This window comes from Delphinapterus leucas, chromosome 1 (genome assembly GCF_059928025.1).
Source record: "Delphinapterus leucas isolate spDelLeu-1000000601 "Yukka" chromosome 1, BTC_Dleu_Yukka2, whole genome shotgun sequence".
NCBI lineage: Eukaryota > Metazoa > Chordata > Mammalia > Artiodactyla > Monodontidae > Delphinapterus > Delphinapterus leucas.
The window spans coordinates 31,572,170-31,592,002 of NC_143129.1; the positions used below are offsets into that span (position 1 = coordinate 31,572,170).

Here is a 19,833-nt window from a genome sequence, read left to right on the forward strand (position 1 = left end):
AGATACATTAGATCCATTGTCTGGCCTCATTTGTTATTTCAACAGATATTGATTGAGCACCACAGCATTCCAGACACTGTGCTAGGAAGTGGTGATATGCCAGGGGACAGTGGAGTAGCCCTGTTGCCTACCAGCCACGTAGACATGGACAAGTCACTTCCTCCTCTTGTTGCAATTTCTCCATCTGTAGTATGAGTACGACCAAAGCAGTATCTATGCCATGAGGCTCTCGGCAGAATTAAACACCCAGGAAGCATTTAGAGCAGCTCCGGATGCACAGTAAGGAAACGATGACACGAGCTGTTGTCACCACGCTCACACCGTGGAAGAGCCCTCACCCAGAGCTCACGTATGCACACGCCAACCACCTGGATCCGAGCTGGAAACCCAGAAAACAAGTAACAGAAACGAGTTTTTCCTTCTCCCTATGACCCAGCAAGTCCATAAATCAGGAATCTCTAACCCCTTGGAAAAAAGGAGAACAAAGTTCCCATCCTTCTTTCTGCCCCCCCCCTTTTTTTTAAATTTTATATTCATTTTTGGCTGTGTTGGGTCTTCATTTCCGCGCGAGGGCTTTCTCTAGTTGCGGCGAGCGGGGGCCACTCTTCATCGCGGTGCGCGGGCCTCTCACTATCGCGGCCTCTCCCGTTGCGGAGCACAGGCTCCAGATGCGCAGGCTCAGTAGTTGTGGCTCGCGGGCCTAGTTGCTTCGCAGCATGTGGGATCCTCGCGGACCGGGGCATGAACCCGTGTCCCCTGCATTGGCAGGCGGACTCTCAACCACTGCGCCACCAGGGAAGCCCTCTGCCCTTTTATTTACTTCTTCTCACAGGAGGAAAAAGGTGTGACTGGTGGCACTGGTAAACATGGCCATGGGCACGTACAGCCCAATGCTGTCTGTCTGTCTGTCCCCCTGTAGGTCACACACACCGCTCCTCTTGAGCCATGTGGCTCTATGGGTAAGGGATTGCTCTGCTGATCCAATTCTGCCCATTCCTGAGTCCTGGGGTCTATGCTTGTGGGGGGATAGGAGGAGACCTCCTTCCACTCTGCTAGGATTCAGCAGATGGAGAATTTTAATTCCCAACCATACTCTTGTATCTATTTGCCAACTGGTTCGGAATCTGGAGAGAAGAGAGTCTGATTAGGACTCTCAGAAATTGAACATAAAGGAAGAAAACCTCTTGAAAAGCCAAAAGGGAAATGAAGAAACCTCCTGATTTCTGCTCAGCCCTAAAACCATAAGCTCATTATCCAAGAGGGACTAGCCGTGGTAGACAAAGAAAAATACATGCCAAGGATCATGACTGAGTTGGGGGCCTAACCATCTGCTCTGTGAGGGGGCACAAAGGGGTCCCCCTGGGAACAAAAAGGATGATGTGCACAGTTTATGTGTCAAACCAGTGGTGGAAGGACCAATGCTTGAACCCAGGCCTTGTGATCCCAGCCGATCCCCAGACAGCCTCATTTCTCCCTGAGTGACCTGCATGCTTCTGTGATAAACCTGGCAGAGTTCATTTACTGGTAGTTGATGCCTCAACTCTTAAGAAAATAATGTCAATCTCTGAAAATTTTCATAATTATATGTGAAGATACCACTGGCCAGGGAAGCAAACAGAGGTAGGAGGGAAGAATGAAAGGAAAGAGATGCTAAAATCTCATACAAAAGAGACTTATGTGCTGGTGATTTCCTGAACTTACTTTCTCTGCATCCTAACAGTCATTAAAATGTATAAAAATGGATATTTTTGAAGCAGCAACACTAAGAATTATCATTGCTGCAGTTGCTTGGCAACCTGAGACTTTGGTTATTTTATTTCTAAATAGGGAGTGCTATAAACTGGTATCTGGAGTTTGTGCAAATAGTTCTAAATTGATGTTCTCCCTGTAAATCAGGAGGAGATAATACAGCATTAATGTACATTTAAAGGTTGCTAAATATGCATATGTATGTGTCTCATATCACACACACACACAAGAAGATTCTTACACAGAGCTTCTCTCCATTACATGCTATCTTAAATAAATCTGCAGAATTGATATTCCTTTGCATTTTTCCTGGAAAATATCTATTTAATTTCATTTTGTAAATAATATGCATTTGAGTCACGAGGGACAAACCTTTTGTCTCCTGTGTGAGTCAGGGGAACTGAGTATCGTAGCTCATGTCGGTCATGAGCTCCTTTCTCTAACTTCCCAGACACTGAGTGGGTTTCCAGCTCTGAGAAAGCAGAGACAAACCCGGTATCTAAATGGCTACTGGGGGAAAATATTTCTCAAAGCAAGGCATGAGAACGTCCACATTCTTCAGAGATGCAAGTCCTGTAAAGGCCTTATGAAATCTTAGGCGTGCAGGTTCCAGCACGGATGAGAAGAGGTGTTAACATTTTGAAAAAGTCGCCTCTATTTACAAACTGTCATTTCTCCACCAGTCACCAACTTGAATTTGAGTCTCTAGTGATGCTTGCTGGTTTGAATGAAATGCTGTGTTCTGATGCTGCTTTTCTCTTAAACATGACTTTAGCTCCTGACTCCTCACCAGGGCCTTAGGAGGAAAAGTGCCTCCGTTCCAGATCCTGATGACAGGCATCCTTATCACTTTTGTAGAACACCCGCTTCTAAAGTGGCCCCTGCTGTGGTGTTTGCCTGCAGACTGAAGCTCGAGACAGCAAACTGCCTCAGGCTCCACCTGCTTCTCCAGAGAGAGCAAGGGCATGAGGAAGTCAGCTGCCTGAGCCCCAGAGTATGTCAGTGACAGATTCCAAAACACAAGGATTTCGTCTTGGTCTGAACCACACAGACCAAAACCCTAAAAGAGAGGCAACGAGCACCAATTCGATCATGGGATTGTTCATGCAGAACCATGCTTCAAGCTACTTGGGGATAGCATCTCAGACAGACACAACCCGAGAGGGTCACAGAATGACCTTCCATGACCTCTTGTTCAATGGAAGCCGGGACGCGATAACATATCTGTTGTTTAGAACAGCATCTTGTTGGCAAATAATCAAATAGACGGTTTGACCTATTAAAGTCATTATTTATCCAAATGGAATAACAGTTACAAATGAAGGAAAAATGTTTCAGGCTTAAAGTAAGTGTGAAGGGTATGCTGCGCCTTACCAGACATCTAAAAGGGACGAAAAATTCTATTTCGAGAGAACTGGGGGGTCGTTAGAATTTCCAAGTCTCTGGAAAGACTGTAGTCCTGCAGATCAGCTGGGACCTAACAGCACTTTAGCCAAAGCTAAGTGCACACTGCCAGATTCTTGTGGTGGCCCTTCTGGGCACCAGTTCTAGTGGTGTGTACCTGCAACACTTGTTTTTTGGCATGGGAATTCATTTCGACGTCTCTGCCTAATTTTTCTCGTCTATCGAAGGGAAGGCTCCTACAACCTTAGTGCCCAAGAAGTGTTGAGGAATAGCAAATGGCTGAGTGACGGAAGGAAATTGGCAAACGTACTGTCAAAATGCTTAGGACTATGACAGCTTCCCCTAGACAAGAGGTTCCCCAAAGTTAGGGAGTTTTGTGCAGCCTGTCAGTGCAGAACTGACTAGGAGGCTGGAGCCCTTGGTGGTCTCCCTGCTGGCCCTGAATGCTTTTCTGAATGGTGTCACCATTTGGGATTGATTTATGGCACTTGGATTGGTCAGCGAGCCTGTGCTATGTCGTGGCTGAGGCTGGGAACCTGTTCTACACTTGCATGTGTCATATCTAAAGGCAATATCATTTGCAAAGTCAAAACCACTGAGGGCACACCTAAGAGTGCCCGTGGGAGCACCTGTGATGGGTAATGAATACAAACTCGCTTTCAGGCTTGCTCACATGACAGAGTCTGGAACGATGATGAAGAGAAACGAGGACAGGCTACATCCCCTCTGTGCACATTCCAGTTAATTTCCCAGAAGCAAACACAAATGATGCAGGTTCCAAGCACAGAAGTGTCCAGGGTGACAAACGTGAGTGGGTTTTTGTGTTTTGGAAGGGTGGGGGAAGGTAGCGAACGTGGAGTTTGGTTTTCCATTTTTTTCCTGTAAGTAAACAGGAATAAGAGGAAACGGCAAGGGCAGAAAACCTTCCCTGTCTTAGGAACCTACTGCAAAGACAAGGTTTAACACGGGAAAGGTGTTTAGTACGCTAACAAATGCTATGTGATGTGGCTTTGGAGCGCCGACTGAACTGATAAAAGAAATCTAGGCCATCCTGCTGTGCTGAAGACCTCATGCTGTGCAGAGCAAAGGCAGCTAATATATTACAGAGCTTGATGAGGTTGGGGGGAGCGGATTGGCAACGAACTGCCAAGGTCTCTGAGGCTGTGAAAAGTGATGCGGTTTGATCCTGCCACCAGCTGGCTGGGTGATCTGAGTTAATCTTTGCCTTATCTTCCTGTACCTCAAAAGAAGATAGCTTCTAGTTGATTAATCACTTTGCAAATGTATTTGCAGAACCAAATATTGAATATACGCTGTGGCTGAGAATCTGAAACAATATTACAGCAAGGGTCTTTGAAAGCTTACACACAATGACGGGCATTAAGGACGGAGGGCTGATAGAACTGGCTGTACAAGTGCACTGCCAACAAATGTTTTGGGGAGGACAGAGCTGGCCGCATGGCCAGGCCACCATGTTTCCTGGCATCAAGCAGTGGGCAACTCTGCAAGATCCTTAGAAGGATCCTGATGGTGGGGGACAACTCTATACCTGTGTCTTACATAGACACCACATTTATGTTAAGTCTGTGCCAACTTCAGACATAGAAACGCTTTAATCACCACTCCTTTGGAGCCAGAAGGGAAGGAAGGGAACTGAAGCAGACAGATGTCTACAGAGAATGGTGAGTGGGGTTTTCACACTTTGTCAGCCTTCCCAAGTGGGCAGGTAGCTGGTTGTTGTGGCTAGCTGATGTTAGATATGTTTGATTTAACAAGAGACCTTGAACTACTAATAAAAACAATTCTTAATGTTTCCCTTTAGGTTTATAATAAAACCCAACTGGAACCGAAAGGAAGTTACTTTATCTAAAGTAAAAGTAATTTCATATGCTTGCATTCATCCACCCCTCCCACCATCAATTCAACTATTGAAATCATAAAAGCATGTCACTTTACAGAAATAATGTAAGTAAAATACATAATCAGTGACCTTATAAGGTGGTATTTTGAATTCTGTCTATGCCATGATCTATTAAGTTATTACATTAATAGACATGCTTCCCTTTTTATGGACAGGGAAACCAATGAGGCCTGATAACTCTTTCCTTTCTAAGATCTCCAACCTTGACAGTACCTCTGCAGACCTTTTTTTTTCCCTCCCTCTCTTCTCTCTTTCCTTTTCTTTCTTTCTTTTCTTTCTTCCTTCCTTCCTTTCCTTCCTTCCTTTTTTCTTTCCTCTTTCTTTCTTTTCCTCCCTCCCTCCCTCCCTCCCTCTCTCTCTTTCCTTTCTTTCTTTCCTTCTTTTCTTTCTTTACTTCTTCTCTTTCTTTCTTTCTTTCCTCTTTCTTTTCCTCCCTCCCTCCCTCTCTCTCTCTTTCCTTTCTTTCCTTCTTTTCTTTCTTTCTCTATCTTTCTTTCTTTCTTTCTTTCCTCTTTCTTTCTTTTCCTCCCTCCTGCTTTCCCTCCCTCCCTCCCTTCCTTCCTTCCATCCTTCCTTCCTCTCTTTCTCTCTTTCCTTGTAATCACAAGTTGACTTTATTCAACTGCAGAAATGATACTGAATGAAACTATATAAACCTTCTACTTGAATTTTTTCTCAGAGAAAAGAATCCTCACAAGGGGTAGAAAAGCCATTTCTGGGTTTATCCCAGGATTCCAAATTTCAAGAATTGAGACAGACAAGATTATAATCTCTATTTAAGCTCCTAAAGTAGTCTAGTAATGGGCTTCCTGGTGGAGAATAAAGGCACAGTGTTGGCATCAGCTTAGGGCAGAGGGGAAGGACGACTCAAGGACTTGTCCTGAACCTCAGCTATTGTAGAACAAACTGCCCGACTTACCTTTTCCGTCCTACACAACAGTAATTTATATTTTGTAGGATCCTACAGATTAAACAAAAATGATTCTATGTACTGTATATTTGCTTAATCCTCAAGGCAACTCTGTAAGGTAGGTGTTATTTCCATTTAAATAGGTGGGGATAGGCTCAACCACATTATCATTATTGGTTATTGACTAGAGTGTTATACATTTCACAAAAAACTTTCATACACATATCACTCTGAGCCTTTTATCCTTGTGATATAGATAAGATATACAGCTATAACCCTCAGTTTATGAGATGTGAAGGAAGGTTCAGCTAGTGGAAGGTGCAGCTGGACATTGGCAGGGCCTGAAAAAACAGGAGAGTACCCATCATCCCATCATCACATTGTCCAATGACAAAGATGAGTTGGGGTGATGGTGGTGAGGGGTGGCTCCAGGGCTGGGTCATTCATGAGCACAGATGATATGGCAAGTCTCTGGCTATTCCAGACATAGGAGAAGTTCTAATTTCATCTTCTTGGAGCAGCAACAGAAAGAGGAAAAGGATCTTGGAAGTGAAATGAACATCTGCATAGGATGGTGGGTGGTACTTCCTCAAGCTTTTTAAGTTCTCCTAAATAGGACTACCAGATAAAATACAGGATGCCCATATAGCTCATGCAATACTAGGGCGATGCTTATACTAAAAAATATTTGTTGTTTATCTGAAATTCAAACTTAACCAATATTTTTATTTGTTAAATATGGCAGCCCTATTCCTAAGGGAAGGGTAATTCAATCTTATGCCCCTTGCTCTCATCACTATAAAGCATCTGTACCATGGTGACAATAATCTACCACTGGCAACTGTGATCGGAGACCTCAACTGAGATAACTTTTTATTATTTCTGACTTGAGTAGCCTAATGTTAGCGTTGGGGTAAATTTAAATATTTCTGTAGCTTTTGAATTTGGAAGATCATGCATTACACAATTGTTAGTGAAATCTGGTTTCTGGCACTGAACTAACAATGTGGTCCATACTGTACCTCTGTAGTACAACTCTCCCCAGATGACACTGGACAGAGAATCCCACACACAGCCCTCGCACCATGCTTTCCTCATCCCATTCTTTGAGTAGAAGAGTCACTTACTTGTATGGGATGTGTTTGCTGCCATTGACGAGAGCCAGGATGACATTGCCCAGAGCAGACAGGGAGAGGCACAGCCCTGAGCCTCCTTCCCGATTTTTGCTAAGAGCTTTCACACAGCTGCCAAGATCAATGAGGTGCAGGCGGCTGCGGCCTCCAGACACTGTCACAGGAGAGGAGACAAGAGAAGAAAGAAGAGGTTAAGTTCTGGCAAACACTCATCTGTCCTTCATATAGCTCCTTGGGAAATCTGATGGGACAAAAGAGGAAATAAAAGGTTGAAGTTCATGGCCTAGTAGGAAACCCCTACAAAATTATGCAGGGGTAACAAATAGCATGGTCCTCTTAAATTCTGTCCACCACACATCCCTGATCTTCTAAAACCTACTGATATTCCTACTATAAATAAATGAATAATTCATGTAGGCTGAATTAGATGAAATTTCACAGAGAAGGTAAATGTCTACATTTACCTTCATCTTCTTTGTGTAGCAGGATTCTGAAACTGATCATATTAAAACATAGATAGCCCATAAGTGATTACCCGCTTTGGTTGACTGTCGTAGAGGCCGTGACCTAAAGCTCAGCCAGGAATCAGGTTGATAACCCAAAGTAAAACCAGGAAGAATGAACAACCAGGTGCAGAGTCAGGGAAGACCCAGGTATTTGCTGAGTATCTGCCGAGTGCCAGGTGCTACACAAACATCAGTCTCATTCAGCTCCCCTGGGAAAAGCACAGACTTGCTCATGAGAACCTCCACTTCTGGCCTAGATGAAGTAACAGGGACCAGATCTTTCCTCTTACCGGAAACAACCAAAAACTGAACAAAATGTGTAAAACAACCGTTTGCAAGACACAAGACATCAAACAGCAAAAGAGTGATCCTGGAGAGGTGGGAAATAAGGGAGGTGAGCACTAGCCGTTTCCCAGCTTACTGCACTGAGAGAGTTTTCGGGCCATGGCTCAGAGAGAGGGAACTCAGGTGGAGCCTGGCAGACTCTCTGAACTGAGGAGCTAGAGCTGAGAGTCCAGGGAGGCCAAGGTAGCAACATTTCCAGGACAGAGTGCTGGAGAGGAGAGAACTCTGGAGACTTGTAGCAGGTCTCCTCAAGTATTCAACCTCGTGCTGATCGGCACAGAATGATGAAACTACGCGTGGCTGGGGGGCCAACCACTGGAAAAGCTTAGAAGTAATAGTGCACAGGACTCACACAAGGCCAGGAATAGTGCTTGCTCCCAACAGCCAGACTAGGAAACCTCAAGATTCACAGGGCACTGGGTAGGGTACCCGCAAGGGTCTGGCTTCAGTAGTCAGGAACACTTAGCCCTAGACTGAGAACTGACTGGGTTCCACCTTAACAAATCTTAAAAGTAAGGCCATAAAGGATCAAACTGTTTGTAAACAACTGCATCCCCCAACAAAGCTTAAAGACATTAAAAAAAATATAGAAATGTCCAGCACCCGATCAAAAATAACCAACGAAAAAGAAGCGAGAAAATGAGGACTATAATGAAGAGATCATTGAAACCAACCCAGAACTGACATAGATATTAGAATCAACAGAGAAGGACATTAAAACAGTTATGATGGCATTTCAAACATTAAAAACGTTAAATAGGGACATGGAATGTATTAAAAAGATACAAATTGAATCTTTAGAGATAAAAACTACATTGTGTGAGATGAAAAATACCCTGGTTGGGATTAACAGCATATTAGACACTGCAAAAGGAAAGATTGGTGAATTTGACAATATAGCAATAAAAACGATCCAAGATGAAGTACAGAGGTACAATTTTAAAACAAACAACCAAAAACCGATTAAAAAAAAGAGCTATAGGACTACTTCAAGTGTCTTAATATGTGTGCAATTGAAGTCCCTGAAGGGAAAGACACAGAGGGTGGTGCAGATAAAATATTTAAAGAAACAGTGGTCAATACTTTCCCAAATTTAATGAAAACTATAAACCCACAGATCCAAGAAGCTCAATGATCCCCTAGCACAAGAAACATGAAGAAAACTACACTAAAGCACATAATAATCAAATGGGTTAAAACTAGTGATGATGGAAAAAATCTTGAAAATAGCCGGAGGAAAAAAATTATGTTACATGTAAAGGAACAAAGATAAGATGATGGCAGATTTCTTGGAAATAATACAAGTGAAAAGACAATGCAGCAACATTTTTAAAGTACTGAAAACTGCCAACCTAGAGTTACACACCCAACCAGAATATCATTCTCAGATAAAAGGGAAGTAAAGACTTTTTCAGACTTATAAAAGCTGAAAGAATTCATCACAAAGGATATACACAAAAGAATGAAGAGCTTTGGAAATGACAACTATGTGAATAAATACATGCTATCCTCCTCTTATTTAAATCTCCTTAAAAGCTAATTGACTGTTAAAGCAAAAATAACAACAATGTAACATGTGGGCTATAACATACGCAAAATTAAAATGTTTGACAACAATAGCACAAAGGTTAGGAGTGGAGAAATGAAAGTACTCTATTGTAAGGTTCTTATTCTAGACATGAAGTGGTATAATATCACTTAAAAGTAGACCGTGATAACTTAAAGATGTATACAATAAATCCTACAGCAATCACTAAATAATAAAGAGTTACAACTAAAAGGCCAACAAAGGATATAAAGTGAATCATTTACAGTGTTCAATAAATTCAAAAGAAAGCAAATAAAATAAAAAGGAGAACAAAGAACAGATGGGTTGAATAGAAAACATACAGAAAAATAATACTTTGGAACACACCATATGAAGAATCCCATTAAATGTAAGTTGTCTGAATACCCTTATTAGAAAGTAGATATTGTCAGATTTGATAAAAAAGCAAGACTCTACTATATGTTACCTATGAGAAGTGCACTTCAAATATACAGAAACAATAGGTTGAAAATGTAAGTATGGAAAAGGCTATACCACGCAAACAGTAGCCATAAGAAAGCTGGGGGCAGCTATATCAATATCAAACAAAAGAGACTTAGGACAAAAAAATATTACTAGAGGGAAAGCGAGCCATTTTATAATGATAAAGGTCACAATTCATCAAGAGGTCATAACAATATAAGTGTTTATGTATCTAATAACAGAAGTTCAAATACGTGAAGTAAAATCTGATAGAATTGCAAGAATAAACAGGCAAGTCCAGAATGATAGTTGGAGATTTCAAATACCCCTTTCTCAATAATTGATATAATAAGCAGACAGAAAACCAGTAAGGATATAGAAGATCTGAACAACTACCAACCAATTCATTCTACTTGACATTTGTATAACACTCAACCCAACAACAGCAGAAGACACATTCTTTTGAATTGCACACAGAACATTTAACAGGATAGACCATATTCTGGTACATAAAATAAGTCTAAATAAATTTTAAAGGATTCACGTCATTCATACTATGTTTTCTGACACACTAGAGTTAAATTAGAAGTCAATCCAGAAAGATACCTGGAAAATCCCTAAATATTTTGAAACTCAACAGCTCAAAATAACTTAGGGTCAAAGAAGAAACCAAAAAGCAAATTAGAAAGTGTTTTTAAGTGAATGAAAATGAAAACACAACATATCCAAGTTAGTAAGATGCCTTTAAAGAAGTACTTAGGAGGGAATTTATACCATTAAATGCCTATATCAGAAAACAAGAGGTCTCAAATCAATTACCTCAGCTTCCATTTTAGTAAATTAGAAAAAGATGAGCAAATTAAAGACTAAATAGAAGAAAGGAAATAATTAATATAAAAGCAGAAATCAATGATATAAGAAATTTAAAAACCAATAGGGAAAACCAATGACATCCAAAGCTGGTTCTTCAAGATCAATAAAATTGAAAAATCCCTAGCATGACTGATCAGCAAAGAAAGAGAGAAGACACAAATCACCAATGTCAAGAACAAAAGAGGTGGCCTTACTACAGTTTCTACAAATATAAAAAGGGCAATAAAGAAACATTACACCAGTAAATTAGACAACTTGGAAGAATGAACAAATTTCTTGAAGGATACAAAGTACCAAAGCTCATTCAAGAAGTAATAGATAATGTGAATAGCTCTACATCCATTAAAGAAATAGAATCTGTAGTTAACAACTTTTCCACAGGGAAAGCAGTGCCTTTAACTGCACCGGTGAATTCTATCACACATTCAAGGAAGAAATAATATCAATTCTACACAAATTCTTCCTGAAAATTGAATAGGAGAGACAACTTCTCAATTAATTCTATGAGGCCAGGATTACCCTGATACCCAAAACAGACAAAGATATTACAAGAAAAAAAGTTGAAGACCAATATCCCTCATGAACAATGATGCAAATTTTCTAAACAAAATATTAGTGACTCATACTATAAAACTGTATCTAGGAACATATTAAAAGCATTTTATACCATGAGTAAGTGGGACTAATCCGAGGAATGCAAGGTTGCTTAACAAAAAATTGATCTATCATTATAATTTTAACAGATATTACCATATTAACAAACCAAAAAGAAAAATGATTCTCTCAGTAGATGCAGACAAAGCATTTAACAAACTCCAGCATCCATTACTGATAAAAATGCTCAGCAAAATATAAATTGACGGTGATATCCTCAGTTTGATAAAAAGTGTCTAGGAAAAACCTACAGCTAATGGCATTCTTAATGGTAGAAAACTAAATGCCTTCCAAGATCAGGAACAAGACAAGGATGTTCACTCTGACCATTTCAATTCAACATTGTACTGGAGGTTCTAGCCAGTTCAATAGGCAAGAAAAAGAAATAAAACATATCCAGATTGGAAAGAAATAATTCAAACTGCCTTAATTGGCAGATTACATGATTATCTATGTAGAAAATCTAATGGAATCCACAAAAAAGCGACTAACTCGAGGTTGCAGGATACTAGATTAACAGACAGAGATCAACTGTATTTCTAAATACAACTTCTAAATACAATTTCTAAATACAATTTCCAGTAACAAACAACTGGAAATTGAAATTTTAAAATATCTTTTACAATAACATCAAAAATATTAAATACTTAAGGATAAATCTGACAAAAGATATATATACTGAAAACTACAAAACACACCTGAGAAAAACTAATAAAGACCTGAAAAAATAGAGAGATAAACTGTGTTCATAGGTCGGAAGACTCAATATTAAGATGTTAATTCTCTCCAAAGTGATCTATAGATTCAATGAAAACCCAATGAAAAATCCCAGCAGGCTTTTTTGGTAGAAAGTGATTCGACAAAATCAATTCAGAAGCTGACTCTAAAATTTATATGCAAATGCACAGGGGCTAAAATAGCCAAAAAACAACCTTATAAACTAAGCACCAAGTTGGAAGGCTAACAGTATCTTTCTTTTTTTTTTTTTTTTTTGCGGTACGCGGGCCTCTCACTGTTGTGGCCTCTCCCGTTGCGGCGAACAGGCTCCGGATGTGCAGGCTCAGTGGCCATGGCTCACGGGCCCAGCCGTTCCATGGCATGTGGGATCTTCCCGGACCAGGGCACGAACCCGTGTCCCCTGCAGCGGCAGGCGGACTCTCAACCACTGCGCCACCAGGGAAGCTGTCTTTCTTTTTTTTTTAACATCTTTATTGGAATATAATTGCTTTACAATGTTCTGTTAGTTTTTGCTGTATAATAAAGTGAATCAGCTATATGTATACATATATACCCATATCCCCTCCCTCTTGCGTCTCCCTCCCACCCTCCCTATGTCACCCCTCTAGGTGGTCACAAAGCACCGAGTAGACTTCCCTGTGTGATGCAGCTGCTTCCCACTAGCTATCTATTTTACATTTGGTAGTGTATATACGTCAATGCTACTCTCTCACTTCATCCCAGCTTACCCTTCCCCCTCCCTGTGTCCTCAAGTCCATCCTTTACGTCTGTGTCTTTATTCCTGTCCTGCCCCTAGGTTCATCAGAACCATTTTGTTTTTTTAGATTCCATATATATGTATTTGTTTTTCTCTTTCTGACTTACTTCACTCTGTATGACAGACTCTAGGTCCATCCACCTCACTACAAATAACTCAGTTTCATTTCTTTTTATGGCTGAGTAATATTCCATTGTATATATGTGCTACATCTTCTTTACCCATTTATCTGTCGATGGACTCTTAGGTTGCTTCCATGTCCTGGCTATTGTAAACAGTGCTGCAACGAACATTGTGGTACATGACTCTTTTTGAATTATGGTTTTCTCATACTGTTATGGCTAACAGTATCTTAAGACTTACTATAAAGCCCCCATAATCAAGACAGTGTGGTATTGGTGTAAAGATTAAAAAAAATAGATCAATGGAGTAGAATAGAGAGTCCAGAAATAAACCCGCATAAATATGGACAATTTTTGACAAAGTTGAGAAGGTAATTTAGTATAGATAGGATAGTTTCTACAGCAAATGGTATATCCATATAAAAAATCTTTAATGCATAAAAATATATACAAACTAACTAAAAATGGATCAAAGACCTAAATGTAAAATATAAAATTATAAAACTTCAAGAAGAAAGCATAATATGACACATTTTTGATCTTGGGTTAGGCACACATTTCTTAGATATGATACTAAAAACATGATTCATAAAAGACACAGAGATAAATTGAACTTCATTAACCTTAAATATTCATAGTTTTCAAAATACACTGTTAAGAGAGTAAAAAGATAAGCCACAGACTGGGAGAAAGTATTTGCAAATCACATGTCTGATAAAGGACTTATAACCAGAGTATATAAAGAACTCTCAAAACTTAACTGTAAGACAAAAAACAATTTTAAAAAGGGCAAAAGACACCTCACCAAAGATGTATGGATGTCAAATGAGGACATGAAAAGATGCTAAACATCACTGGTCATTAATGAAAAGCAAATTAAAACCACAGTGAGATACAACTTCATATCTATTATATAAAAGGCTAAAATTGAAAAGACTGACCATACTAAGTGTTGGTGAGGATGTGAAGGAACTGGAATGCTCATGTACTGCTAGTGGGAATATAAAATGGTGTGGTCATCTTGGGGAACAGGTTGGCAGTTTCTTAAACAGTTATAAATTAATGTATGGTCCAACTATTCCAGTTTGTCTAGGTATTCACCCCAAAGAAAAGGAAATATATGTCCATATAAAGATTTGTACATGAATGGGTATGGTACTTTTATTTGTAATACCCAAATTGGAAATAAAACAAACGTCCATCAGCACATGAGTAGACAGGCAAACTGTGGTCATCCAGACAATGGATTACTACTTAGAAATATAAATAAATGAACTATTGATACATGCAACAAAGTAAATCTCAAAATAATTATGCTAAGTGAAAGAAGCTACTCAAAATAGTACAGACTGTGTGATAGAATTCCATTTATATAAAATTCTAGGAAATGCAAACTAATGTATAGGAACTGAAGCCGAGTTCAGTGGTGGTTACCTGGGTATGGGGAGCGGGAAGGAAAAGGAGCTAGAGGGAGTGATTTCAAAAGGTCCCAAAGAAACTTTTGGGGGTGATGAATATGTTCAACATCTTGATTGCATGGGTATATACATATGACAAAACTTATCAAATTATATACGTTAAGTATGTGTGGATTATTGTATCTACAGTATATCTCATTAAAGCTATTAAAAAAAAAGGAAACATGCCCAAGATCATGCTGTCACTGGTAGAGCTAGGATTCAAACCTTTAAGACATGTACTCCTCATCCTACACCATGTGGCCTCAGCCAGTTCTGGGGACAGCAGGAGCTACGAGCTGTCTTTTTGTCCCAGGCCCCACTGGCCCAGGGGAGTGTGGCCCTCAGCACATCACCCGAGCTCCTGGATCATCTCCCTTTCCTGCCCCCACTCCCCAAGCAGCAGCAGACTCCCACTTCTCAGGCCTCTGTATTCCTACATTTCCAGGGTGACCCAGCCCACACCATCAGAACTGGCCCACCTCCTATTGCTCTAGGACAGCCACTATTCCCTCTGCTTTCTACTCTGCATGGAAGGAAAACAACAAAGGTAGAAATGGTGACTTCCCAAAGCTGTTGGAGAAGCCAGGTCACCTGGGACAAGGTGGAAAAGGGGTTGGCTGAGAAGGCTGATGCAGGGCGTGGGATGAGGGTGTGTCTGGGTTCTGCTGGGTGTGTAAGGAGCATGCGGCCAGTGTCTGGAAGCTCACACATCTGCAGGCAGAGTCCACAGGACAGTGCTGATGCAGGAGAGCAAGGAAAATGTCTGGGAAACACTGTCCTGAGCCCAACCTTGTCTCTGCCCATCCCACCCTCAACTTCCACATCTAGTATTGAGAAAAACAGTGATGAAGGTTTACAGAAAGCACAACATTTCATTGCAGGCCCTCCAGTGACTCTGGTACACCTGTGGCAAAGAACTTTCCACATTAAGGATGTTATATTTTGTTTACCTCCAACTATTCCTCAATAAAAATCCTTAAAAGGGTGAGAGAACATCAAGATGGTGGAAGAGTAAGACGTGGAGATCACCTTCCTCCCCACAAATACACCAGAAATACATCTACATGTGGAACAACTCCTACAGAACACCTACTGAATGCTGGCAGAAGACCTCAGACCTCCCAAAAGAGAAGAAACTCCCCATGTACCTGGGTAGGGCAAAAGAAAAAAGAAAAAACAGAGACAAAAGAATAGGGATGGGACCGGCACCTCTGGTAGGGAGCTGTGAAGGAGGAAAAGTTTCCACACACTAGGAAGCCCCTTCACAGGCGGAGATGGCAGGGGGGAAGCTTTGGAGCCATGGAGGAGAGTGCAGCAACAGGGGTGCAGAGGGCAAAGTGGAGCAATTCCCGCACAGAGGATCAGTGCCGACCAGCACTCACCAGCCCCAGAGGCTTGTCTGCTCACCTGCTGGGGCAGGTGGGGGCTGGGAGCTGAGGGTCCGGCTTCGCAGGTCAGATCCCAGGGAGAGGACTGGGCTGGCTGCGTGAACACAGCCTGAAGGGGGCTAGTGCACCACAGCTAGCCGGGAGGGAGTCCGGGAAAAGGTCTGGAACCTCCTATGAGGCAAGAGACCATTGTTTCGGGGTGCACAAGGAGAGGGGATTCAGAGTACCACCTAAATGAGCTCCAGAGACGGGCGTGAGCCGCGGCTATCAGCGCAGATACCAGAGACAGGCGTGAAATGCTAAGGCTGCTACTGCTGCAGCCACCAAGAAGCCTGTGTGCAAGCACAGGTCACTATCCACACCTCCCCTCCCGGGAGGCTGTGCAGCCCGCCACTGCCAGGGTCCCGTGATCCAGGGAAAACTTCCCTGGGAGAACACACAGAGCACCTCAGGCTGTTGCAACGTCATGCTGGCCTCTGCCGCTGCAGGCTGCCCCGCATTCCGTACACCTCCCTCTCCCCGGACTGAGGGAGCCAGAGCCCCCGAATCAGCTGCTCCTCTAACCCCGTCCTGTCTGGGTGGGGAACAGATACACTCAGGCTACATACACGCAGAGGCGGGGCCAAATCCAAAGCTGAACCCAAGGAGCTGTGTGAACAAAAAGAGAAAGGGAAACATCTCCCAGCAGCCTCAGGAACAGCAGATTAAATCTCCACAGTCAACTTGATGTACCCTGCATCTGTGGAATAATTGAATAGACAACTGAATCATCCCAAAATTGAGGCGGTGGACACTGGGAGCAACAGTAGACTTGGGGTTTGCTGTCTGCATCTAATTTGTTTCTGGTTTTATATTTACCTTAGTTTAGTATTTCGAGTTTATTATCATTGGTAGATTTGTTTATTGATTTGGCTGCTCTCTTCCTTTTTTTTATATATAGATATATTTTTTTTTTTTCCTTTTTCTCTTTTTGTAAGTGTGTATGTGTATGGTTCTTTGCGTGATTTTACCTGTATAGCTTTGCTTTTACCATTTGTCCCAGGGTTCTGTCTGGCCAGTTTTTTTGGGTTCTTTTTGTATAATTTTTAGCACTTGTTATCATTGGTAGATTTGTTTTTTGGTTTGGTTGCTCTCTTCTTTCTTTCTTCAGTTTTCTTTTTTTTTATTACTTTTTAATTTTTAACTAAAAATTTAAAAATTTTAATTTTTAAACTTAAAAAATTTTTTATTTCAATAACTTTATTTTTCTTTCTTTCTTTTTTTCTATCTTTTCTTCTGAGCCATGTGGCTGACAGGGTCTTGGTGCTCTGGCCGGGTGTCAGGCCTGTGCCTCTGAGGTAGGACAGCTGAATTGAGGACATTGGTCCACCAGAGACCTCCCAGATCCATGAAATATCAAACGGCAGGAGCTCTCCCAGAGATCTCCATCTAAACACTAAGACCCAGCTCCACTCAACGACCAGCAAGCTACAGTGCTGGACACCCTATGCCAAACAACTAGCAAGACAGGAACACAACCCCACCTGTTAGCAGAGAGGCTGCCTAAAATCATAATAAGTTCACAGACACCCCAAACACACAACCGGATGCAGTCCTGACCACCAGAAAGACAAGATCCAGTCTCATCCACCAGAACACAGGCACTAGTCCCCTCCACCAGGAAGCCTACACACCCCACTGAACAAAGCTTAGCCACTGGGGACAGACACCAAAAACAACGGGAACAACGAACCTGCAGCCTGCGAAAAGGAGACCCCAAACACAGTAAGTTAAGCAAAATGAGAAGACAGAGAAACACACAGCAGATGAAAGAGCAAGGTGAAAACCCACCAGACCAAACCAATGAAGAGGAAATAGGCAGTCTACCTGAAAAAGAATTCAGAGTAATGATAGTAAAGATGATCCAAAATCTTGGAAATAGAATGGAGGAAATACAAGAAACGTTTAACAAGGACCTAGAAGAACTGAAGAGCAAACAAACAATGATGAACAACACAAAAAATGGAATGAAAAATTCTCTAGAAGGAGTCAATAGCAGAATAACTGAGGCAGAAGAATGAATAAGTGACCTGGAAGATAAAATAGTGGAAATAACTAATGCAGAGCAGAATAAAGAAAAAAGAATGAAAAGAACTGAGGACACTCTCAGAGACCTCTGGGACAACATTAAATGGACCAACATTCAAATTATAGGGGTCCTAGAAGAAGAAGAGAAAAAGAAAGGCACTGAGAAAATATTTGAAGAGATTATGGTTGAAACTTCCCTAATATGGGAAAGGAAATAGTTAATCAAGTCCAGAAAGTGCAGAGAGTCCCATAAAGGATAAATCCAAGGAGAAACACGCCAAGACAGATATTAATCAAACTGTCAAAAATTAAACACAAAGAAAAAATATTAAAAGCAGCAAGGGAAATACAACAAATAACATACAAGGGACTCCCCATAAGGTTAACAGCTGATCTTTCAGTAGAAACTCTGCAAGCCAGAAGGGAGTGGCAGGACATATTTAAAGTGATGAAAGGGAAAAGCCTACAACCAAGATTACTCTACCCAGCAAGGATCTAATTATGATTTGACAGAGAAATTAAAACCTTTACAGACAAGCAAAAGCTAAGAGAATTTAGCACCACCAAACCAGCTTTACAACAAATGCTAAAGGAACTTCTCCAGGCAGGAGACACAAGAGAAGGAAAAGACCTACAATAACAAACCCGAAACAATTATGAAAATGGTAATAGGAACATACATATTGATAACTACCTTAAATATAAATGGATTAAATGCTCCCACCAAAAGACATAGACTGGCTGAATGGATACAGAAACAAGACCCGTATATATGCTGTTACTTAAATGTAAATGGATTAAATGCCCCCACCAAAAGACATAGACTGGCTGAATGGATACAGAAACAAGACTTGTATATATGCTGTCTACAAGAGACCCACTTCAGACCTAGGGACACATACAGACTGAAAGGGATGGGATGGAAAAAGATATTTCATGCAAATGGAAATCAGAAGAAAGCTGGAGTAGCAGTTCTTATATCAGACAAAATAGACTTTAAAATAAAGACTATTACAAGAGACAAAAAGGACACTACATAATGATCAAGGGATCAACCCAAGAAGAAGATAAAACAATTGTAAATATTTATGCACCCAACATAGGAGCACCTCAATACATAAGGCGAATGCTAACAGCCATAAGAGGGGAAATCAACAGTAACACAGTAAGAGTAGGGGACTTTAACACCCCACTTTCACCAATGGACAGATCATCAAACATGAAAATAAATAAGGAACCACAAGCTTTAAATGATACATTAAACAAGATGGACTTAATTGATATTTATAGGACATTCCATCCAAAAACAACAGAATACACTTTCTTCTCAAGTGCTCACGGAACATTCTCCAAGATAGATCATATCTTGGGTCACAAATCAAGCCTTAGTAAATTTAAGAAAATTGAAATTGTATCAAGTATCTTTTCCGACCACCATGCTATGAGATTAGATATCAATTACAAGAAAAAAATCTGTAAAAAATACAAACACATGGAGGCTAAACAATACACTACTAAATAACCAGAGCTCACTGAAGAAATAAAAATATACCTAGAAACAAATGACAATGAAAACACGACGACTCAAAAGCTACGGGATGCAGCAAAAGCAGTTCTAAGAGGGACGTTTATAGCAATATAATCCTACCTCAAGAAACAAGAAACATCTCAAATAAACAACCTAACCTTACACCTAAAGCAATCACAGAAAGAAGAACAAAGAAACCCCAAAGTTAGTAGAAGGAAAGAAATCATAAAGATCAGATCAGAAATAAATGAAAAAGAAATGAAGGAA

The 19,833-nt window shown here is 40.8% G+C and overlaps 1 protein-coding gene across 1 annotated transcript in view; it reads right to left on the reverse strand.

Annotated features, from left to right (window-relative positions):
* Positions 1 to 19,833, reverse strand: part of KIF26B (kinesin family member 26B) — a 168,373-nt gene that overhangs the window by 52,781 nt on the left and 95,759 nt on the right. Inside the window, exon 8 of the mRNA XM_089909873.1 lies at positions 7,112 to 7,271. Coding sequence (XP_089765999.1) covers positions 7,112 to 7,271 — 160 coding nt within the window. The remainder of the gene's footprint in view (positions 1 to 7,111; positions 7,272 to 19,833) is intronic.